At 42.0% G+C, this 25,868-nt stretch overlaps 1 protein-coding gene across 1 annotated transcript in view; it reads right to left on the bottom strand.

Annotated features, from left to right (window-relative positions):
* Window positions 1-20: 20 nt before the first annotated feature.
* The window catches only part of march5 (membrane-associated ring finger (C3HC4) 5), a 30,273-nt gene continuing 4,425 nt past the window's right edge, over window positions 21-25,868 (bottom strand). Inside the window, exons 2-6 of the mRNA XM_041947326.1 lie at window positions 18,548-18,750; window positions 5,086-5,216; window positions 4,709-4,892; window positions 3,743-3,909; window positions 21-2,015 (exon numbers count right to left, since the gene is read on the bottom strand). Of these exons, the coding sequence (XP_041803260.1) occupies window positions 1,899-2,015; window positions 3,743-3,909; window positions 4,709-4,892; window positions 5,086-5,216; window positions 18,548-18,750 (802 nt within the window). The 3' untranslated portion in view covers window positions 21-1,898. The remainder of the gene's footprint in view (window positions 2,016-3,742; window positions 3,910-4,708; window positions 4,893-5,085; window positions 5,217-18,547; window positions 18,751-25,868) is intronic.

The raw sequence follows: 25,868 nt of genomic DNA, 5'->3' as shown, positions 1-25,868 counted from the left end.
CTCAACACGTGCACATCAACATTGGAAAAATACATTTATTCACAGAACTGATACCAGAGCTTTTAAACTCAGATACAATGTCTGTACAACACAGTTCAGACTTCGTCTCTTTTGGCAGAGTGGACTCTTTACAGTGAGTGTGCAGGGGAAGCTGTGGTTTGCAGGTTGCAGGAGGACATCTGGAAAGCAGGCACAGCTTCAATGTGCAGGTTAAATATTAAGTGGTTGGCTATGTGTCATGCCTTGTCACATACTGACGTTTCCTCACTCTTGAGAGGCAGAACACAGCGACTTACGGCTTGGTTGTAATAACTCACTTTCTTTTGCTCCCAATGATTTAAAACCAACCTATCACATATGCATGTTAGAGAGTCCGTTCGCTGAAATGACAAAGCCTTATTTTCACACATGCCTCTCATGCAGAAAAGAGTACTCAAAGCCTGGAAAAATAAAACGTCTGTTGTACTAACAGAACTTAAATATATTTAAAAAAGCAATTTTCCAAAGGCCTTGCTATGAAAGGTGATTTTCTAAGAAAGAAATGGTTAAAAAAAAAATCTTACATTTAATAACTTGATTGTAAATGAAAATGCAATTTAGGTGCAGGCAGAAATAAAACAAGCTATCTGCACAGCTAGATACCGCTGAAGAGAGCGAGGAAAATATGGCTTTTATCATTTGGTTGAACTGACCCAAAGAGTCCTGCCAAAATGTCAACTGCTCCGGTCACTCATTTTCATTTACCAGAGTCCATGTCTGCACGGTAATGAGCTCAGAAGCACAGTCTGACCTCCGGTTCACACTCAACACAACAGTCTGATCATCACATGTTGGGGGTAAAAGGGGGATTGCATTTCAGGCAGCAAAAGTCCTGACTGAAATGTGCGTTTCACATCTCCCAGTGAAAAGTGCTGCATCGAGCGTCATGTGAGAATCCCCCGAAGCTTTGAAATACTTTGTCACTGCAAAAAGCTCTGAGAGGACCGAAGCATCCATATTATCCATCGGCCCATCATGGCAACAGGCTCATCCTGCAGGAGCTTCATCGGACAATCGACATGAACACTGCGCGGCATGTGAACGGAAGAATTAAACAGTCCTCGAAACCCAACTCCGTACCGACTTCCCACTTCTCTTTAGAACATCAAACCTCGACAGTCGCAACACATGAGTTCTTAAAGCTTCCTGCTCGTGGGTGATGTACTGCATCATGATTGACAACTGTTAAACACATTTTATTGTTTTCTCATTAATACATTCCACACACTGAACAATATTCTTCATTCAATATAAACCCCCCAACATTGGCAAAGAAGGCTTCTCAAATCTGCAAAATAAACATTATAAAACAATTATTTATTAATATTATTATAAAACTTTCTAATTACACATGCCCCACGTTTTTTTTCCTTTAAAATACAGTAAGTTTACAATAAGTTTTAGTTATGCGATTGTAGAAGCACATCCTCCCTAAAGTCACACAGCACGAGTTCTTGGGAAAGAGCCGCGGTGTATGTTAGTGTGTGTTTGTGTGTGTGTGTGTGTGTGTGTGTGTGTGTGTGTGTAACTGCACACTGACTGCAAACATGCTCTGGTCTGCGTCCGCGAGTCTCATCCATCTTCACCTCATGAAAGCGTTGCAAGTTTAAAAACAATGTGAAGTGGCGGTGGTGGGGGATTCCTTGCGTGGATGTCGGTGACGGTGGCGTGAATCACTCCAGGAGGGGTGAGGTGAGGTGTAGGTATGAGTGGATAAGTTTGGGGTGACACTGATCCTGAGTCTGTTTCACCGGCACTTCCTGTTCAGAGTCTGACGGTTCGTATCCTCCCTCCCCTCACCCCTCCGGCAGAGGCGTGCGGTTCGTCCGGCTGTCCTCCCTCCGGACCGCGGAGCCTCCTCAGGCTTCCTCCTGCTCGGGGAAGTTGAGGATCTTGCGGTGGGCTTGCCTCAGGTACTGCTGCTGTTTGAAGTATACCTTAAACGCCCCCTTGATGGCCACAAAGGCGATACCTCCCTGTGGGAAAATAAACTGTGTTGAAAGAGGGCTTAAAGACAGATTCAGCTCAACACGTCAAAGCTTTGCCCCACTCACGGCTTAGGAAAGATCTTCTTTCATTGCCACGCTGACTGTCACACGTATGACAGCACATAACATGCCATAAAAAACACACACAGATAAACAGGCAGGAGATCTTCCTGGCTGCTTCCTGTCCAGCTATGGGCAAGAAATGTTTGACAACAGCTACAATACTTGTACTCCTTGGCTAACTGGGGTCAAAATTAACATTCAGAAGCAGTATCAGTGTAAATGATGAAATGATGTAGAAAATCAGTCCATCCTGCAACTGTACGAGCTGCGGAGGAATGTAGCTCTCCTGCAGCAGACTCTGGATAAAGAAGCTGGCAGGCTGCACACCCACGCCCTCTTTTTTTTTTTTTGCATATCTCTGTCGTGTTTTATCTCCACAAATATGAAGTTTAAACTGTACAAAATCAATCATTTACAGCTGCACCAGTCACTTTGCCAATCAAGTTTAGATTGTTAGTTATCTGTAATATTATTACTGTAATATGTGCACTTTAGTAGTAGTTAGGCTACTGCTCTTCTATTCTAGAAAGAAAACAACAACTCCTGAATTAATAACCAATGAACCACTCTTAACACTGATGGTGTCATTATTCTGTAGCCTGAGCTCTAAACAAGGCCTTTCCTCCTCACAGTAAAGCACTGATTGTGCATCCGGCCCACTAAAGCTTCCCGTCTGGCCTGCAGAACATTAATGAATTCAGAAAGGCACACACCTAATGTTCCTCAGCAGTGGAAGAGGCCCAGTCCATCCTGACACTGATCAGCGATTAGCTTCCCAACCCCTGGCAACAAGCCAGAAACTGTAGTTTATAGTTCACCTGCTCCACAGAACTGGATTCTTCTCCAACTCCATCCTCTCTCCTCTGTGGAGCCACCATCAGACTGCTGAGCTCCCAGGCTGACCGCTCCCTGGAGCCGTCAGCAGCATACTGGCCAGACTACGGGAGGTAACTGTTGGGCTGTCGGAGAATCACTAAGCCTGCCTAGTAGATAAGTAATATACATTTTCTTCCAAGTGTCTAGCTCTCATTATGGATTTCCAATGATTTTTTAGGAGCCTGTTAACACTGATACTGCAACATTTTGTAAGAAAGTGAAAATATCAAATAATAACAGGATCATTAGGCCTAAATAAATGTATTTTTTATGTGAAAGTCCGGTCCCCACAGTGCCTACTTTGGGAAATTCTGGCCCTTGGACAAATGCAGCTGATGACCCCTGCTGTGAGGGGTTAAGCAGCTATCAGTGGTCTACTTATACCTCAGTGGTGTCAGTGCAGCTCGGATCACTCGAGCCACTCTGGTTACCTCTCTGTCGTCAGCACTAGGTGGGAGAGGAGGTGGGCTTCCTCTCATGTACCAGTGGCTCATACAGTTAACACTTGCTGAACTGAAACCATGTATTCACTAGCATTGTTGCTAGTTGCTAGTTGGTAGTTGTTGGCTTCAAATCACCAGAGGCTAACCAAGGGGAACATGTCGAAAGTATTATCAATTAACTCACTTGGACAGCTATAAAATGAATTCTAACCAATCAACCACACATAAACAGCAGATACAGCGCGATTCTCAGTACTCCTATTTAAGCTCCTCTCATCAAACTGCTGTGTATTTTCTGTAATGATGTACGAGGGGCTTTCTGGCTGTACCCACCAGGATGGTCCTCTGCAGGTTGGAGTTGACGCTGCTGAACATGAGCTTCCCCACAATGGTGGCGATGGTGGGGAAGACCAGCGCGCCGCACAGGATCCGTGTGGCCGACACATGGTCTGCAAGGGGGCTGGCCTCGGCTGGGATACGAGGAACTGGACAGCCAATCCCTGCAAAGGCACACAGACAGCGGCGGGGAGCCAGCTGAAACACGCAGTTTTATTTGTACCAAAGACTGTATAAAAGAAGTGAATGTAGCCTCCGGGTCTGCAAAGTGAAGTGCCTTAAGCCCACATTCTTTCTAATGGCCAGCAGGGGGCGAGGGGCTTATGAGAAAATGACCTGACTTCTCACTCGATTAATTACGTCAGTGAGCAGCTTTCTAACGAGTTTATGGTCTCAATCACTAGTTTCAAGTCTTCTTCAGTGCAGAATGATGCTCACTTTGTAAATTATGGACCCATTTAGAGTAAAAAAGATTAAAAGGCAGGGTATGCTTTAGGGTGTGGTTACCTTCTTTATTGAAAAGTAGCTACCATGGCAACCTCATCGATCTCAGTCGGATCCACCCTTCGCTCTTCCCTAGCTCCACCCTCTAGTCCAAATATGGTCACTTCTGGCTCCCAAAAACCAAGATGGCGATGACCAAAATGCCAAACTCAAGGCTTCGAAACAGTAGTCAACGGGTGACATCATGGTGGCTACATCCACTTCCTCCATGTAGTCTACAGTTTGTACCTGACAGTACAGCTGATCTCATAAGCAGAGAGATCATCTTATTAATTTACCATTTTCTCCAGCAGTGGAGGCTGCGCTCGAGCCAAACACGACTGCTGAATACAGTTACAGCTCCTGCTCTTATCCTCATCTCACAATATCTAACCAAGGTCAAAGCTGCAAACAGTGAAAGCAGCACGAAGACAAATAAGGACATTCCCGAGTGCTAGAGTTTCGCACTCGTGTCCTTACCTGGGAAGATGCTGTTGAGGATCTGCAGTTTGTTCGAGTACTTCCTCCACAGACGCAGGACGTAGTCCTCCCAGCGGATCATCTTGCCGAGGATAAGCATGACGGGGATGGTGGGCAGGCCAATGAGCAGGAACAAAGGGTCAGCCCGCTCCATAACATCCAGGCCCTCCTTATGGCCCACCACCTGGAGAGCAGACGGGACTGTCAGAATGGAAAACTACAGCGGAGGAGTGAAGCTGGTTGACTTTTACTTACAAATGAGAAAGAAAGAATCAGGGAAAGAAGCAACTGACACTGAGCAGACAATGATTTAATTTACAGTCAAAATCGGACTGAACGAACAAAAGAAAACCCCTCAGGAGATATTTTGGTCAGACCTGCATGACAGTAACAGCTCCGTAGGTGACAGCAGTCCAATAGATGGAGCCCACCATGATGCCAGCGGCTGCGAAGGGGCCGGCCTTGGAGATGAGCCGGTCCGCCAGGTCGAGCACATAAACCACAGGACCTGGAGGAGGAAACAGCCGAGAGTGAGACCGACTTTGTAGAGATGCAACTCTTAGTTCGTACAACCCAAATGAAACGGAATATATGAGGCGGATATTGCGAAGTAAAAAAATCTGTAAACAATATATATCGGCATACGGTAATTGTTAGACGGTTAACACATGGTGATACACATGCCTTTGATTTGTTTTTTCAAAGAATTATGACTGACCAAGACACACACTGATCTGGGCCTTTCGTAGAGAAAAAAGTCTACTTGTCATTGCTCTCTTCCGGACGAACTATGTAATGAAGGTACCGTTTCTAAATTACCTCAAACCATTGGCACTTCTGTTTTAATTAATTCACTTTAACGTAATCCCACTGAACATGAGTGCAAAAAGATTTCTGTAATTCATCCTGTCACAAGCAAACATTCAAACGCCTTCTGTTACAGTGCCGTTAAATGTCATTTACATGAGACTGAATACTCTCAGATCTGACAATCAAGGGACAAGCCATTGAGCAAGTGCAATCTTATAAGTATCTTGGGACTATCATCGACTCCACTTTGAATTTTAAATTAAACTGCGAAGCTGTGAGCAGGAAGGGACACCAGCGTCTATTCTGTCTGCGGAAGTTGTCCCGCTTCCACATTGATAGGACCATGATGACACTTTTTTATCGTGCTTTTATTGAGTCGGTTTTAACTTTTTCACTTGTGTCATGGTTTGGAAACCTGCCCTTAAAAGAAAGGAACTCAGTGAACCAGATTATTAAATGGTCTGGTCGGCTCATTGGGGAGTCACAGCTGTGCCTACAGTCGCTGTACACTCGGCAGGTACAGCGACTGGCCAGCTCCATCTCCACTGACGACTCCCATCCCCTGGCAAGTGAGTTCCAGCTGCTACCATCAAAAAGGAGACTCATAGTCCCGAGAGTTAGGACCACTCGCTACAGGAACAGCTTTGTTCCTGCTGCGGTTTCTCTTTTAAATAGGAGGTCTGTCCTATTTTAATGTGGTCTTAACTTGCTTACTTATTTATCATTGTTTTACCGTCCCTTGGATCATGCTCTTATGTTTTCTTAGCATGCTCTTAACAGGTCTTATATTGGCATTTTTAGTGATATTTAATGACTTTTATTTATTTTATGTATTTATTTTAGTCTTTTAACCATGATCAGTGAGCTGCTGGGAGTACCTGTCAATGTCTGCTGTTAATCTGTCTTCTGTATGTGTCCTGTGTTTCTGAATGTTGTGTATAATGTTTGAGATGCCCTCTCCAGACTGCAAAACAAATCTACCTACGGGTATCAATAAAGTTACCTTGTAACCTTGAGACTGAATACTCTAGCGGTCTGATGATCCTGCTGAAGCCAACTGGAAGGTATCGTGGGGGACAACACAGAGTGTACAGCAGGGGTCATGAGACTCCTGCTGGTAAAACAACCACTAGAACTAAACAAGCATCCAAACTCAACAATTAAACCTTGCAGTTTTCTACACAGAGAGGCACCGGCCATCATTGCTTGTGCTTCCTACTCTTGCATAAAAGTTGGCAGGTGAAAAGATGCAATAATTTAGCGAGCACTGTGACCTATAACCACAAAGTTTCCCTTTCTGTCTACATATCTGCCTGCATTCAGACGAGAGCGAAAGAACTGAAGACACGAGGGAGTTCACCCTAAATAAATATCATGTGGTCAGGCAGCCTTCCAGTGCAACAGGAAGAATGACAACAATGGACTAATGTGAAAGTTAAGAAAAAAAAACTGAAACAGGACAGGTGCGGTGCACACCTCCTCATTATTGTTATTGGCAGGCAGGGAGATACTTCTCAGGCAGGTTCCACCTAGATTAAATAAGCGGGTTGACTCCTGACACCCATGTAGTAAGGGTTAATCTGAAACCCGAACGTGCCTTCAGAGCAGCTACGTCTGACATCAGGAGCACAACCTAAAAAAAATATTCTCTACTGCATCCTCCTCTCTGGCATTCTAGGCAGACTCGAGGGAAATCATGCAATATTTACAGGAAGGCAACCTGATTTCCTCACTCAGACAGACCCATCCACATCCTATTAATAACTTGCCCAGGAGTCAGTGGGAGGAGAGCGGGGTGGGGACGTTACCAGAGGGGCCGAGCCCAGAACGCAGCACGGGGCCTTGATGTGTTGCTGCAGTGCAACTATGTAAAAACTGCAAAACAACATCCACGACACAGAGCAGCCTGGGTTTAAAGGCCCTGAAACCCGTTGGTTCAAACACCTTACTGTTTCATAATCAAAGTTGTCCTACATACAGCAAACACTACATTTTCTGCCAAAGTAGGAACGTCTGGGGTATTTCACATGAGGCTTCTGTTGTGCGCTAAACCTTAGTTACTGTTAACAAATCTGTAAAGCTGTCTGGTCTCACATGGCACACAGACAGTTTACAGTGATAACTGGCAAATTTACAACTAAAGTCTTCATGATCTTCTATTCTTTAAACAATGCATCCTTTATTTCAGACAGTGACAGACAAAAGTATCACTTCTACCCCGCGATTTGGTCAGCTGCAGCGACCACTGCTGCTGGCAGATGTTATCAGCAGTAGCTAGCTAGCAAAGAAGCTAATGTTTGTTTCCTGAGTTGGTTAAAATGTTATCTCCAGCTGACTGCTTTTATAGACAGCCCTGTTCTAATATTGCAGTGTAGAGCTACTTAGTCCTACAATGATACTGCCTGTGATCAGACACATATTTCATTGAATCAGAACCTTTGCTTTGGTTTGGGCAACTGATTACACTTTCAAACTGTATTTTTTTTTTAACGTTACAAGAGTAAATGCTTCAAGCATGATGAGTAACAAATGTGTTTGGCATGTATTAAGTATTTCTTTGAAAGCAGCCCACTTGAACACAGCTTCAACATGTGAAAAAATCCAATGCTTGATTTGATATTCATAAGCAACAATGCTTATGAATATACATATTTTCAATCTATAAAAAGTTATAAAGATTTGATGGCAGGTTTTCAGGGTCTTTCATAGTGGTAGCAGTAGTTCGTATAGTGGTAAGTTCTGACAAGCAAAAGTAAATATATCCACCAGAATCAAATACTGTGTACAAAAACACATGATCTGACCGTATCTGTTCAGCTGTGAGCGGTTACAGCCATTTCCCTTCATACATCTAATGGTGGGTTATTACACAGAGATGTAAAACAATCGTACATCTTTAAGAAAGTGAGTCAAAGGTCATTTCAACAGGCTTTCTAACAAACACGCTCGTCACTGGGGAAGGGTGACATTTATAATCCCATTTTTAAAATAGAGATTTTGACACGTCTTGTCTGGTTGAGAAATAAAGCAGTGAAGTGGTATTAAAGCAGTGCTGAGTCACTGGTCATTGTGAAAGCAGGACTTGGTTCAAGAACACCTTCCCCTCTGGCATGGCAGCGGCAGATTGATAAATATATTGTCCTGTTCATTTATGCTACAAGGCTGACGTAGAGCAAGTAAAAAACAGATCGACCTTGTAGCACAGAAAGCTCCCGTCACTTAAAGTTAAGGACAACTGTGCTGTAGTTGGTTACAGGCTGCTGGCTAGGGAATTACTGGCGGAGCTGCCGAGCCATCTCCAAGTCATCATTTAGGACGCAGACAGATTTAATGCAAACACCTGAGCAGATTCATTTTCATGAGCTCCACAGAGAAAACCGAAGCAGTGACACCAAACTGTGACACGGCTAACGGGAACATTTACATTAGCCTACACACCATGTGTAAAAAAGCAGCAGCTTTCAAAAATAATTCTGGGGCCTGGTGGTTATTTTGAGGTTCTGGGTTTTTGCAGTTGGGACATAAGATAGACTTTATTAAGGTGTTTGCACAGCCAGGCCACCGTGAGGCTGTTACCCATAAGTACTTGCCACAAGTTGTATACAATCCAGCCCCTGTTAGCTGTACACCTATTTCTGCAGCTGAGTACATCCACTCTGTAAAAGCTTTGAGTTTGGAGCACAGTTCAGTGCAGCATTTTAAGCAGCCTTAAGGTCTTTCTCTTCAGACAGCAGTGCTCCTGGCCACTTGTTGAGGAAGGAACCCAAAGCAAACAAGGAGCATTTGGCACTTTTAAAGCTACTTAACACGCAACGGAAATATCACACTTTTCTTTCCAAAGTAGTTATAAACACAGAAGCTCTCTCTCGTCCTCTGCCAGCCTTTTGATGTTTTCCAGAGCTCCTTTTTACTGCACCTGTGTTTGCTGACCGGATTGATCTCGCGTTGCTTGAGAGCATTCATACGGCATATTCTGATGACAGGGTTGGAATCTCTTCCGCTTTCTCCGTGCCTAAGCATTACGGCATCGCGGCCGGAGGGAACTGGGTCGCCCTTAATGGCCGCTGGCAGGATGGAGAGCTGAGCAACTCATTTCAGCCACTGGCAGCAGATTCCATAATTAAGATAATTAAAAAGAAGGGAGGGGGGAAAGTGAAGGGGGGGGGGTGTAACTGCAATTCCTCAGTAGTGGGCATGCATGCTGGCACACTGTTCCTGCTGGCTTGTTTACTCTCTCTAGACAGAGTGTCAGTAAAGAAGGAGCAGCAAGGACACACTGTCCTCAGAGTTATATTGCCAGCCAAATTAGCATGATAGGCTGCCTTTGGCTCTGCAGCAGGTGCCGGTGGGAATAGGACCAGCACTGCATATAGCAACGCTACTCTTTGTGGGCTGCAGTGTGGCTTGCTTCCATATCTTCTGTGCTGTAACAGAGAAAACAATCAAAACCTGGGTTAATAGAAAAGGTGATCTGTGGCTCCAAATCAAGCCCCCCATCTGATCCGGCAGCAGGCAGGGGTCCCACCCTGGGAGCTAAACATGAGTAATGCCTGTCAAGCCTCTAGAAATGAGCTGGCCTCTGCAGCAACCCTGAGAAAATAACTACCGTGGAAACCTCCCAGCAGCACTCCCTGTCTCTACCTGTCCGCAGCTATCACCCAAATTGAAAGCTGTCATCGCAGTGTTGTCACCAAGCTGTTAAATTGCTATTATTCTGAAGGCTAATTAAAGCTGCTGCAAGTACCACAGCTTGTGAAGCCAAGCCACCAAAATTAGTTTAAAAAGGAAGCATATATATACTCAGCATTAAAGTTTTAAACTAAACATGGTACCATGTCTGCACAACAAGCAAATCACAAATATAAGGCAGCAGTGGGCCTATAGAACACATCATACACACCATAATAAAGAAACATGAACACTGTTTTTGTAAAGGAACACTGCAGCAGTGATGCAGCAAAACAGACAACGTTATGCTCCTCCTGCTCACTTTGAAGTGCACTAATGCCCCGCGTATCCTGCAGCTAGAGACTACAACTCCTCAGACGGCACAAAGAAGATCTGAGGCAGGAGGTGCAGAGACTTAATCTTCTGGATGTATCAATAGTCTGAATGTAGATGTGGGATGATGTGTTTGAGATGTCTGGTTGAAACTTTGTCATTGCTGGTTTGGGTTTCAGTGCAGTGTGGCCAATTGCCAAAGAGTAACGGAAGTTTCAGACCGACCCTAAAAAAACAGTCATGACGTGGTAAAGTAACAAACCCAAATGCTTTGCAAATGCAGTTTGACCCAAGTCTGACATCATGCAGGGACGGAGATGTAAAAATGAGCAAATCAGCATGCAATTTTTGCATGCAGTGCTCTACTGGAAAGGATCAGGTCGGAGGCACATTCTGTTCTTCAGAATCTAGAAATGTCACCGCCACAGCCCTGAGTTCAGCGTCACGTGAATGTCATGTTAACGTCGCAGGGAAACACTGGAGGACAGCTGTGATTTCATGGATTCATCAGCAGAGCAGCGGCATTACTCCACCCATATCCTCTCTGCTCCGTCAGCCCCTCCCGTGACCCAGTTTCACTCCCACTCCTCTCTCCCAGACACATCCAGCATCTCTGCACGACTCCCTCGCCACCTCTGTCTGACACTAGGTAATGGGATTAGGAAAAAGACACTTTTCCCTGAGGACGAGGAGCCTCTCAGGTAAACTCAACAGGCTCTGTGCATATAACCAGCCACTGCTCCACGTCTGGTCCACATCCAATCAGCTGCTAGGGGAAGAAATTGCCTTTTTTGTGTTCAGAACAAGGCTAGAAATTGCTTGACCTCTGTGATACACCACTTTAACATACTTGAATAGAGATTCACTAAGCCGAAGCTAAAACAGCTAACCTGAAGTTAAAACTCCTAAAAGTAAGGCGCAGATCAGTCCTAAGAGTCTTATATTTTTGATCTAAGAGTAATTCACAAAGCATTTTTAAACATCTAAGACTGAGAGAGGATCGAGGCAATCCGGCAGACTCCTAAATTACTTAGACTCATAATCAGTCAGCTGCTGTATAGTGCTGACCGATTAATCCTATTTTCATTATCATTGCAATATGAGCATGTGCAATAAAAACAATACAAAAAGACTCCCTGAAATGTGAATTTCATTTACACACGCCAATGGGTCTGTAATGAATTAACACCCACCAAGCGCCAAATGCCGGTCAATTTTCCAGTTGGTGAGTAAATCTCGAAAGGCTGTCCACCACAATAGCAGGTGAACGTTTCTACCAAAGCAGTCATGTGATTAGACTTATGCTGAGGGTCCCGTCCAGACACAGGGACGGGAACTTAATTGTGAATTCGTGTGTTTCTCATAAATTCTGAAATCTACATTACTTGTATGGCTAAGCACATGGGAATGATAGGGACTTCATGGTGCATTCAAGAGCAACTCATAAATTTAGAAAGCCATTCTTTCTAATAATTATACACTAAAAACATAATATCCCATTCATTCCTTATGATTTTTTTAAATAATTTAATACAATATACATTCAGTTTGACCGATAAAAGTTGCAGTTTTCTGAGCTGTGTCAGAGTCATTAAAATCAAAAAATATTCTCTTCAGACTCCACTTTGTCAGTCAATTAAGTGAACATTAAAACAATCACCAAGTGTAATGAATAAATAAATAAAGCTGTACCCAGTGAAGCTAAATACAGAATTAAGTCATTAGAATGAAACTTTGTTTGATTCTCTGAAAGAAAAGAAAAGCATCTCTTTTTATCAACAACGTAACCATTTTGTCCCTCCTGCGTATATTTTATTTCACAGCCATGGACACAGACCAGTTACCTGTCAACCAATCATTGTAGTCATTAAAGACAGTTCCGAGTGATAGGACATTTTGCAAATACATGCTACTTCCACAGCTCTACTATGCTCCCACTTTAAGCCTTACGAAAGAAACTTAATTTACACAATAGAGGTCCTGATTCACAGAGGAGCCGTCTGAACCTTACTAGATGCTTCTCTCACTTAAAAACGCAAAACTAAGTTTTCTCTCTAACAGCTAGTTAGATGTGCTGCCTCCACCCACACATCCTCACAGTCTGTCATCGAAACTGAAGGGAAACCAAAGAAAGTGACACACGGTCAAATCAAAAGGTAACACAGGCCTATGGTTGCTTTAAAGTCCTCAGTAAATGAATGGTGAACGTAGCAGAAGCCTGCTGTATCATTCTTTAAGGGCGCCATCACTCAGCAAATCAGCCACAGTAAAGAGGAAGTTCCCTTTCAAAACACACCACTGGCCCATCCATCACAATGCTCTATTGCTGTTGGCCAAACCACTTGAGCATTTGAACACAAGACAAAGCAAAACAAACTCTGGAGGAAGCGTCAGGATCTTGAGGGCAAACATTTTACCTTGTACGTCACTGGCTGTTATAAAAAAAAAAAAAAAAAAAGATCTGGCCAAGAATAACTAACCACAAAGACATAATGACGAGGCACACTGTGAGAAAATACTGCTGCAATGTGTCTAAATCGTGACTTCAAAAATGGCACTGTGTCACACAGAGACTCAATTCATTATGTGCCTGTGAGTGAGACTAACAATGGATAACACAAACATGTTTGTGAAAAAATCACATGAGTTCTGAAGGACTGAACTAGCATAGATTTGCATTTAATTTAGAGTTGAATGTTAACCTAGAAAATAATTCATTTCAGTAATCCCACAGCAAAACTCCAAAATAAGTTTGTTCGGTGCTCCAGCAGGTCATCTTGGATTTCAGAATTATAGAAAATGAAATAAAACCACACAAACAGTAAGAGGAAAGGGTGCATGAATATCCAGTGTATCCCTGACTGGGAGAGATTTGTTCTAATATAGCCTAAAGTACACAGTTCATTTTACCATGTTGCTTGGCAACCAGTCAGGCATGGCTTCACCTCAATTTCACTAAATCTCTACACGTTTTTGTGCTTCTATCTTTGCTATACATTGATGAGTTTGTAACCAAGAGTCATTCTTTATCTCAGACACAAACACTGGGCTGCTGTTTAAACAACCAACCCCCTTACAGTAAATCCTGTAAACCTCATTCCTGTGACGTACATTGAATTTGAGAATTGAACATTTCTTCAGCTAACCAGTTTCAATTGATTGTTGTGAACCATAAGGACACATACACAATTTCCTACATGCCCAGGGCAGGCCAATAGAAAACATAAAAACCTTGTGAATTAATCATCAATGCTTTCAATAAACTGCACAATATGCCATTTTTACAGCAGACATTGTGACATGTCCTAGTAGGGAAAGCACAAGTTCTGTTCTATTCAAATGTCTGTGACAGTGAGCCAGCATGTGCAACACTAGAACCTTGAAACTGAAGCAGCTGAATGGAAAACGCCTGAAAACACACATTAAAATTAGGAATAAGTATAAATGAAGCAATAAATCGTATTTCTGTGAAATGGCCTCGATCTTCATCTCTTCAAGTTGGCGTCTGGAGCAGACAACATACTGTATATTTTATAACTGATTCTAACACAGAGTGTACGTGCAGAGCTAGAGTCTGACAGACACTGCAGCCTCCTTATTCACCATCTATTCAACAACACCCAATCATAACTTCTCCTTCCTGTTAGGCACCAACTGAATTGTTGAAAATATCAGATCATTTTTCATGAAAACTGAAAAACACAGAACATCTCCACTCAAACCCCATGTTCTTAGCTTTGGGGCATCTCTTTCAGCCACGCATTGATCTGAAACGATTCTTTCCGATTTTAGAAACAACCTTGTTGGACCCTCTTCAACTTCCCTATAATAATCAGATAATTTTTCTGGTAAGGTAATGCAAACATCTTTTTAATCGGTGACCCAAAAAAACTAGATTTTTTAAATGACTAATTAATTATTGCTTAACACATTAAATGTAAATCTGCTCCACTGCAGCACTAAGTGACTGTCCTAGAAACCAATTAACAGGAGCTAAAACATAAAAAGGAAAGAGCCGGACGGACACATTCACAAACACCCAGCAACAAGTGCCAATAATCAGCTCTCAGAGGGAGATACAGACACATACAGGGTTATTTACTGAGGAGGAGGAGTGTGTAAAGAAGCTGAGCTGAACCTTCTTCTAATAGCACCAAAGTGACTGACAGCACAGCCTTGGTCACTATAAATATACATGAACCTGTTTACCAGCTGGGCCAGGCCTCCTGCAGACTAACATTGTCTTAGGGCCAGCTACTGTCTCAAATTGCAACTTCTCTCTTTGAGGTTGAAATAGCAGCGGCCAAATGGCTGATGGGTAACCCGGTGACAACTGTGCACCATTAACCTTGTACGAGTCCAAGTTTTGATACTTATCTGTCAAAAAAAAAATCAACAAAAGGGATACAACTACTCTTTTTGCTGTACCTAGAACGTTTTTCTGTCACTGCATAATGCTGTGCAACAAACAGCATGAGGACAAGTCAGTCGCAGTCTTAGAGAGGTATGAAGGGATCTGAGACAGTTCTGGCCAAATAAGCAGGCTGTGTATGTTCACTAAGATGACTCATAGCTGGTGTTTAGGAACAATTGAGGCCCTCGTCACTCTGACGTGTCGAGATAATTGAGGCAGCCGCTTCTCTAAACTGCTGCTGGTCAATCAGCCAGGATCTGGGAAGCGTAACAAGTGAGTACCCTCCTGTTCCTCGTCAGGCTGAAAGGAAATATTTACCCACATCACCACAGAACCTATGCTGGCTCCGGAGTAAATAAACATCCACTCAGGCAAGACAAACTGAATAGCTCTCAGAGCTTTGGGTACAGTTACAGGCAGCAGCTATTAAGAGTGCCCTCAAAGAGAAGCGTCAGCACTCTATTTACATGGAAACTTGCTTTGTAATGCTGCTTCAATGTTGACAACTGCTGGAAAATGAGAGTTGTGATGACATTTTGACAGTACAACAAATCTCATTCAGAATTACGAGCTGGAAACCTTTCGGCAATTTCTCAATCTGTTTTAGTGCTGTATAGCAAATCAGCAGACGGGCAATCTTTTTCACTTTCTTTATAGCTTAAAAATGCATCGCACACCTAAACTGTCCATTGTGATTGTGACATTGCTACAGGAGTGAAATGCTCAATTGGTGGAGAACAAAAAAAGGTTAAAAAATGATGCAGCAGAAACAGAGGTATTGTGCTTTTAGGTTATGGTTTCAGTTCGGTTTGTTTATGAGCAGGATAACAGAAAAACTATTGGCTTGATTGTCATTAAATATGGTGGAAGTGTGTAGCATTAGCCAACGAAGAACCAATTCAATTTTGTCGAGGATTGTATCACTTGGCGTGTATGGGAATTATTTTTCACTTTGGTTAACATCGCGAGATATATTTCAGTTCTAGACCTACTACAGGTTACTTGTGGCATTGCTCCTTGGGCATGCTTTGTACTGTTCTGTTGACTGAACAGACTAATCAAAGCATGTTGACAGAAAAAGAAATAACTCATACTACTTAGACAGATGTTTGACCAACTGCTGCGTAATATTCTCAAAATGATTAAACTAGGGATGTCAATGGTTAACCATTAATCAGTTAACCACTGACAATATTTTTAACTGGTTAGGTATGTTGGTCTATCGGTGAATTTGCAAATGCGTACATATGAGCACACACTCCACAAAGAGCTTGAGGCTAACAGTTCCCTTCCCTTAATGAAGTGCACTAAACAAAGTTCAGTGTGGGAACATTTCATGCAGTAAGTCAAAGTAATGTGTAAATTCTGTGATGAAGCTCTTCAATTTAGTGGTAGTAGCACTATGTTGTACAACATTAAGAATGAGCACAAGTTGCTGTTAGCCGGGGGGAGAATATACATGCCAGTCTGAAGCCATCACCAGGTTGGTGTGCCGAATCATTTACACCGATATGTTGTCAGTTTGGTAGAGGGCAAAGACCCTGAAAGAGCTAGTTCGGTACCCCGAGTTCCAGTGCGTTATGTCATTGAGAGCCACGGTGACTAAACGCATTGAAAAACACTTTGAAGAAAAGACAGATGAGCTAAAAGTCAAGATAGCCAAGGAAGACAAGCTGGCTCTGGCCACCGACTGTTGGACAGCTCTCACACATGAAAGATACATCACAGCTAACTGTCACTTCATCAGTGCTGACTGTTGCAGTCCAGTGTGCTCCTCAGCTCAAAATTAACCCCTCAGTTACCGTTTAATGGGTGTTGGGGTAGCTAAATTAACCAAAACTGACATCCCTAGGTAAAACTATTCATAAAGTCAGTCAAGCATTAGATCATGTGGTCAGTTATAGTTGACTAATGTATGTAAATTTGTCAACGAAGGAACAGGTTACATAACCTTTTAAATTTTCGATGCACTCCAATACCTAAACAAATAGCACAATATTGACTTTTTGTGGTTCTTGACTTCACTCTGTGCACCTGGTAGAGATCACAATACTCTACAAAGCAGTCAACCTGACCTATACTGCTTTAGGTCTACCAGCTGCTATAACAAAATAAGAAAGATTGATACCTGCTGTACGACAGCTGATGTGGCTCATGGACGATCAGCTATGAGTATTGGCAGGAAAAGATCAGGACACCCCTAATTCTAGCATCTTTGGAAATATATCCAGACATGTATATATAGCAAGCCTGAAATTAAGTCTTTTCTAGGGCAAGGCCACTTTGGCCTTTGATGAATAGAAATCTATTGGGGCATCAAAGCACCAATGCTGCAACAGCATGATTAAAAATTACATATTATGAAGACAAAATCGTATCCAATCAATAATCAGGAGTCAGTGTACTGAAAAACAGTACAGTTTATTAAAACTGTTATCTGAATGCTGATGAATGAATGATTCCATTTAAATGTGAACAACTAATCATATTAATTGTTACTGTTATATTCTGATGATAAAATAAAGTCTATAAATCATCAAAGGGTGATCGAGATTAATCTGGCCAAGTTTAAATACCCATGCAACTATTAGCATTTGAGTCTGACATCATACAAGATGATTTGTCAAATACTGAAACCACATATTTAATTGAAAATAGCACAAAAACAACAAAATAAATGTTGAAACTGAGAAATTTCATTGTGTTTTAAAAATCATATCCCCGTTTAGAATTCGATGTCAGAAACATGTTTCAATAAAGTTGGGACAGTGGCAACAAAAGACAACAATGCCAAACCACATTCTGCACATAATCAAACAGCATAGCTCTGTAGTAAAAGAATCCAGCTGCTAAACTGGCCTGCCTGCAGTCCCGACTTATCACCTATTGAAAACGTTTGCATTATGAGACATAAAATGTGACAAAGGAGACCCCGACCTGTTTGGTAGCAGTACATCATACATAAAGCAAGAATGGGAAAACGTTCCACTTTCAAGATGACAGCAATTGGTGTCCTCAGTTCCCAAGAGCTTACAGAGAGTTGATAAAAGAAGAGGTGATGCGACAGAGTGGTAAACATGACCCTGTCCCAACTTTCTTGGAATGTGTTTTTGGCATCAAATCAAAAACAATGAAATTTCTCAGTTTCAACATTTGACATGTCTTTGTACTATTTTGAAATAAAAAAAAAAAAACTATTGATAGTGATAAGGGACTAGTGAGGCGTGGGGTACTCATCACTAGATGCCACTAAATTTTGTGATTTCTGATATATCCAAAACTAATTCTGCTAGTTGCTTCTTAAATGAACAAAACAGAGCCAGGAGAATTTGAATCCTAACTCGTGCAGCCACACTTGACCTTGGAAAAGAAAAATAAAGGAAAATTTGTCCCTATAACGTTTAATTATTTTAAGTTTTCTGCAAGCACAGACACCATGCTCTTAAACTCGAGTCTCTTCTACTGTGCTCATCAGCAAAGAAGCATCTTGGCACAAAAGAAAACACAAAGCTAAGCTAGTGTCGCTTTATGGTTGTCTTGTTCCTCAGCATTCAGCTCAACTCCCCCAGCCCTGATTTTATCCTTTATTTTATCCTTTGTGAGATGCAACCCACCTAGTTTGGGAAAGACGATGAGGTATTCTGCGTTGCATTGTGGGCAGGCCACGCGTGCCGTGCTGTTGCCCCGCTGTTTCTCGTCCACCCAGCGCTGCAGGCAGGCCTGGTGCACCCATTTGGTTGAGCCGCGGCAGCGACACGGACGCACCCACTCTGCCGTGCGGTCATCTTCGTCTGTGGCGAAGCACACCCAGCAGCTCCTAAAAACAAACACACACACACCCACAGGTAGGATGAAGACATTGAAACACATACATACACCCTGATAACTGGGTAAAGATTGTAGACATCTCAATGAATATTTTTGGTAGTTACATTACATGACAGTTTTGCACTTTTTTCCCTTCGAGTGTGAACAAATTACTATAAAACAGTTGTGTTACAGCTGATGAAAACTGTGATGTCAGGTGATTTTAGAAGAGACACAACTACATTAGAGCATCTGCAATTCTAAATAATGGAGAGCAATAGTCACCATTAGCCCGTTTTGGCAGCTGCAAAACCGGCTGCAATGTAATCCCCCCGGGTGTTTGCACATCATCAATGTACGTCCACCGAAAGTGTTTTGTCATTTTGCCAAGGACGGGCTCAGATCATTGTTCTTAGTGTCTGACAACATTATGGAAAGGATCCCAGACAGATCTTTCTGTTTAAGAGTAAGATCCTTTTGGTTGAACCGGAAACAGCTACTATATCGCTCTTGCCAAAGCCACCAGACTCCATTTACAAAGCAGTAATTTTATCATCGCAAAACACACTTCATTCAAACTCAACAGAAACAAATGAAACTCACCAAAACATTCTTCACCTGTCCCTAAACTGTCCCAGAAATCACCACCAACTGGTCAAAATAAACCGTCTTCAACAGATTTTCTTGGTATAAGAACAGTAATTACCAGATTACTGAACAGAAACGGTTTTATGCATGTTGGTAATCCTGAGGGGTTTGATTGAACAGGGTCCAGTCAATGCACTTCTTGTGACATAACACTTTTTATTATCATGGATAAATTATCCACCTACATAAAAGATCACAATAATATTCTAAGAATCTGAGAAAAAGCCTGACAAAGTGCTGTGAAACAGATGAAGAGAGACAGCATACTAGCTCCAAAAAATCCTAGATTTACTGTATATTTATAAGATTTATATAGAACAAGGATGTGCTGACTTCATTGACTGGCTACATTTAGGAAAAAAATAAATGCCAGAATCCCAAAACTGAAAACCGAATAGCTAACCAAAGAACAAATATCTGAATAGTTGAATATTTGGGTCCAGCCCTACCAGTCACATCCCTTATTATAAAGCAGGTATCTCCATTATGTCAGAGAAACACAAAAACAAGATTTAGAACAAGAAATAGAATGGATGTAGAAAAGAAGACCCTGAAATAACAAATATTGGCAAATTAGTTATCAACTAGAAAAGTCCTATATTTCTCACAAATGATGATCAGACTGGAGGAGAGAGTGAAAGAGAGCAAGCAAGACTAATATAATCTTCCACATCCTCTGAGTGAAAAGCAGGCAGTCAGCAACACAAACTGACTTCAAACAGGAGTCAAAGGTTTAGGCTTAGATCAGGCTTACTTGGAATTCTAACTGAGAAAAGTGTTGGCGAAGCCATTTTTCCGCATTTAGGGAACAATGAGAGAGGGAATGATCAAAGTTTCTCAAATAACTCCAGACTAAATGGCCTGGATGGAACACAGACGCACAAACAGCATCACTGGGCCAGTGACTGCACAAAATCAGCCACGATCAATACATAAACCCACAGGCAAACAAGCTGTTATATGCTGACTGCTTGTCAAGCATATCCGACAGCACAGCAGAACTGTTCAAAGCATGTGCACGCACAGACTAACAGGCTCTTCATCCTCTGGATACAAGGCAAATATTTTCCAGGGCATTATGTTTTTCAGTTACCATTTAGTTCCAAAATCAATACTTTTTTGACCAATATATTCCATAGAGGGCCAAAATTTACTTACTTATGCACAGTTTCTCTTGCTTTTCACTAAATATGGCCACTTGCTTTGCCTCTAGTTTGAGCTACATTCTACTGACATTGCCTTTAGGATTAATCACAATTCTACTCAAACCTAAATTCACCATGGCAGCCCCATGTGAGTGAGCACAATATTATGATAACCCTCAGCTAGGCTATGCAGTGGCTTACTTGCAGACAAACCGAGGAGACAGTCTCCCTTTTGTGTGACACCCAGACAAATGCCTTGCTCTGGCCTCAAGCCAAACTATATCTTAACACCCCCCACTCCACCTACAAGTAGCCAACACATCCTCCATCCTCTACTGCCACATTTTATCTCCCACACAGTGAAAGTCCTTTTGAGTAAACTGTTCTTCCACTTAAAAATGGGTATGAGTCCAACTCATCAAACTTATGCCTCCTCACTCACAGGAAAAGAGCAATTAGTATGTTTAGCCTGTCTGCTGAACATCTTTGAATTAATTGGACTGTTTTTGTGAACAATACACCCCCTAGACATCGTCTGCACCATTTCTGTCCAACATCTGGGAGGAAATTTGATATCTAAGTTCCCTGACCTTAGCGCAGTACATCTCCAACTGTGACAATATATTGCTTTTTCATAATTAATGAGCAGCATGCGACAGGCTGGAAGGTTCATCACCCCTGTGTCTCACTGCATGAGGCTAAGTTCAAGAATCTAGACCAGTGACATTCTTAATTTAGCTGCTATGTACCAATGAAGATAGTCATAGGTTAGACCTGAATAATGGATTTAAAAGACTCAGCAACACCAGGCTATGACTACCACAACCAAACTCCTCAACTATGACAAGAAACAAACCAGTACCTAGTTTATGTGCATACATTTAATTTTAGGTCAGAATGAGTCTTAACTGCATTTTGCTCCCCTACAGGTAATTCTCTGCATTTTGGCATCTTACATAATAACCACTTATGATGCAGCACAGATTATTTTAAATGCATGAAAATGTGTTGCACTTTACTAAGCACCAACAATGAAACACTACAATGAAGCATGAATTATTATACAGTAGATTCATCAATACAGTATGTACGTCACTTTACTGAACACAATGATAACTTATTATAACTGCATGGACTTTTATATCATACTGTGAGTATTTACTACAGTTGATTGCTGAGGTGTGCATAGTTGACTCTTGGGACTCATAATGTATTATATGACACAACAGTCAAGTTTTAGTTTGTAACTAGTCAAGACCATCCATAATACACTTGAGGTTATAAATCATTATGACACATCTCTTTGTCATGACTGTTGATACAGTACAATAGAGAGCATTATGAATGTATTATAATTCACTATGAAGGCCTCCTTAACACACTATAGATGTGGTCTTCATAGAATGTGTTACTGATCTTCCTTTAAGCCACATTCACATTCAATTCAGCCTGGGACTAGCCCATTGCTAGGAAATCCATTGGTTGAGGGCCTTACTGCTGCCGTCGCACCATTTACAGCTTGACTATCTGTATGCGACATTTATATTCTCATTTTCATAATTACACTGAACCTTGAACAGCTGGCATTTCACTGGATGAATGAAACAATGATTAGTGCACACACACCTCCCATAAACCCCTGGCATAAATTCAATGAGGAGAGATGTTTGGTTTTTCCTCTTTCAGGCTATGATTATGTACATTTTGGTTATCATTTATGGACATAATGTAATACTAGGTCGGCAGAAAAACGTCAGATTAATATTCACAAAATCCAAGGAACAGCACACAAACATCCTCACCACCACAATACATATCACAGATGAAGATTCATTCTACTGTATTAACACAAATTTAAAGTCTGGCCTATCCATTCCATGACAATCATGTGAAAGGTTGGTTTAAAACTGGGTCCAAAGCAGGTTGAGGGGTACCAGACAGGACAGCGTCTCTCGTCTGACAAGGTTTAGACAACTAGCTGCACATGTCTGACCTGTTAAGACATATCTAGAGTTTACAGTTTCATTTCCTGTTGTCAACAACAGGTATGCCAGTAATGGAGGAAATCTTCCACTCCTTTTCTCTCACTGGGAAGTAGGAAATGTTTCTTACCACATCAGTAATAATAGAAATATCTGGTACTAACAAGAGCTCCAATTGCTAAACTTGTTCCTTGAATACAGCGAGTTCCATGGCTTTACACATATTTTATTGACACTTAGTATGAAAGGAAAACTCTCACATCCAACAATCATCCACTGCCTATGACTGCAAATATTCTGTCAAGTTTTTCCACATTGTTTGAGTGTATTGGTGCTTCAATTATGATACGTTAATCAAGTTTAACTGGCATAGAACCTTATTGGCAGTTAATTTTGATGCAATGGAGACATCATTCTGTAAATATAAGGCGAACATGTCCCAAATCCTCCTCTTATTAAAAAAAATTGCTTTTTGGAAAAAGAGGTTGGTAGGTTTTCTATTCACTTCAAAGCAAACTTTTCTTAGTGCCCACCTCTAGCAGCACTTGCACATTGGCTTTAACATTTATTCAGCAGTTGACTCAGTGAATCCCCATAGTACACCATGTATAATTCAAAACTCCTGCTCCCACAGTTGAATAATGGATGTCAAATCTGGGGCCTTCTCTCATCGTCATACTGAGGTCTACGTGTGCTCTGTTACTGGGGCGTAGAAGGGGCTCATCTGTGAAAGACTGGATCGCCAACTTGAATTATTTGCTCGGGTTGCTGCCTGCCTGCAATGGATGATTTTCCAATACTGCCCTGGTGCTGAATAAAACATGACGATGCAGGAGAGGAGCCTTAGGGTCGAGGTGCTCAGGTGACATGGCCGGCTTACGGGCCACGACGGGCACACGTGGGGAATCTGATGGAAACGTCAACCCTCCATTCATATTTCTGTCTACTGTCCTTTAGAGCTCACCACGGAACTACCCAACTCCCCTTTCTGACAGGTATGTGAGCCTTTACAATACTCGACGCTCTAACACGACATCAAATGCAATTATAGTGTGTTTGCACTGCAAAGCTGGAAAGGGCTAATGAGGAAAAAACATGCATCTTGAGACCATTTCAAATGTTCTACACTGGGGGCCTTTCCATTGCAAAAAACAACTGCCTAAAAGTGAGGCAGCTATAAAACACAAGGTGGAGAAGCTGAGTAGAACGGTGGACAGATGTCTCCACAAGAGCACAGCAGCAGAGAACAAAACCCAGGGCTCCCTTAGATTCACTGGCTCTTATTCCTGTAACCCAGCCCTGCAGCATGACAGGACCTAATACAACAGCACCGAAATGCTATCCTCTGTGCGAAACCTTAATCTCCAGCTTGCTGTCGCCTCGACCCTGTTTAACAGAACACTCGGGCAGATAAGCCTATGCAGCACATGTACAAAATGGTCTCCTGCATACAGAGAATTCATGTGCTGTTTGACAATTTGAAGAACGAACATCAACAACAATCTAGCCCAGACTTCATTGACTTATCAGGTGTAGTAAATAGTCGCCTGCTGGTGATTCTACGACGGGTTCGCAGCATATTTACACATTACAAAAAAAGAAGCCCTAACACAGACACGTACTACTGACAGATGCTACCACACCTAACACATTCCGCCATTACTGCTTAACAAGGTCTGGAAGGATTCCATGAAAATGTCCTTCAAGAACATGAGATCTAATGATGGCAAGTTGCCTGAACTACACTGAAGCTAAGTGACTTGCCATCTCAACCACTTATTTACATGCTAACAGGCAAACTCGAGTGGGGCTTTGCTGTTCCACAATGAGCTTTAATCCACCTAATGCTGACCGACTGCTTTGAAACTTCAAGGACAGGCAAATAGCAGCGTGTCTTATCCTTTTTTATTTCACCAGTTGTTTTGAAAAACTGCCAGGATGTGAAGCAATGAGGGACTGAAGATCCTTCCAGTCAAGCTACGTCAACATGGGTTCCACTTAGCTGAGGATGTAATTTTGACAATCTAAGAGGGCGCAGGACAGCATCTTAAAGTCACACAAACACAGGGGGTCAGATGGTGAGCTCTAAAGGAATACAGGATGACAGTGTGACAGACACTGTGTTCAAAGATGAGTGTGACAGCATTGTTACTTTCTCATCGTCTCACAAGTCAGGCTCCCGTTCTGTAAGAAGCACATAAGCCACCCCACAAAGGCTCCTTTCACTCAGCAGTGGTCACGTGACTGTGGGAAAGCTGGAGGTTCCTCAGCACAAAGGCAGGGCACAGGAACACCGGATTCTGGCCCACAAAGATCTTAAAGGAAGGTTAAGGTCTGGGGGGGCTTCTCCATGTCTGACTGCTTCTACTCAATCACATACTAGTCTTGTTCATGTCAGTTTAACAACAACCCGAGCTGTTTGTCACCCTGGAACAATATTGTATCCCTCGACCCAGAGTCTAAGATTTGGATTATTAATGTGTCAGCTGGTTAAATGACTCTTTGGCAGATACATGAGTGAGTGTCAGCTGCCACGCTGATACTGATGTGATAGTTACATAGTCTTTGGTATTTTCCACATGAGATGGACGAAATAACAGAATGTCCTTACAATCTTGTGCAATCGAAGACAGCAAAATAAACTCTAGTTTCTACAATTACCAGACTCATTGAATCAACACCTTGCTGACAGTGTCAACAAAAACATTTTAGCCTTGCAGTTATTGAATGTATATTGCATTACAGTATAAAATTGTTTGTGACATTTTAAAAACAACAAAAACTGATCTGTACAGTATTCATGGAAGTCTGTTTACATTGTTTCAGTCATAACAAGCAAGTAATGTTTGTCCACTGAGTCAATCAAAACAGGAGCCTCCCACCTTTATTAGTCTCAGGCTACACCAAATAACAAATTTGTGTACTTATACTACTAGTACTAGGCACTGTGACCTTTGTATTATATCAACACATGCACAGGAGTCCAGGAAAAGGCATTTGTTTAAGCCTCCATTGGCCCACGAGTGGCTGGCTTCCAAAGTTAAGAAGCAAAGACCAGTGGTGGATTACAATTCATTAATCCAAACTTCCTGTTTATGATCGTCTCAAAAGTCACACCTCATGTTCACATGTCACACACACAGGACATTTCTGCTTGCTGTAAGTAATTTCTGCAGGCCATCACAAGTCAAGTTTATGTCCACAACTTAAGTGTGTTGTATTGATGGAACACCTGTTTACAAATAACTTGGTGACATTCTAGCTATGACTGTTGTTGCTTTCATACTCCTACTTATTCCAAATTAGTGATGGTTTTTGAAAAACACATTATTTGTTATAGAGTATGGCTATGA

This window comes from Chelmon rostratus, chromosome 11, assembly GCF_017976325.1.
Source record: "Chelmon rostratus isolate fCheRos1 chromosome 11, fCheRos1.pri, whole genome shotgun sequence".
In the NCBI taxonomy this organism is placed as follows: Eukaryota; Metazoa; Chordata; class Actinopteri; order Chaetodontiformes; family Chaetodontidae; genus Chelmon; species Chelmon rostratus.
Note: the sequence above shows the minus strand (reverse complement) of the source record. Positions and strands in the feature narration are given on the sequence as shown.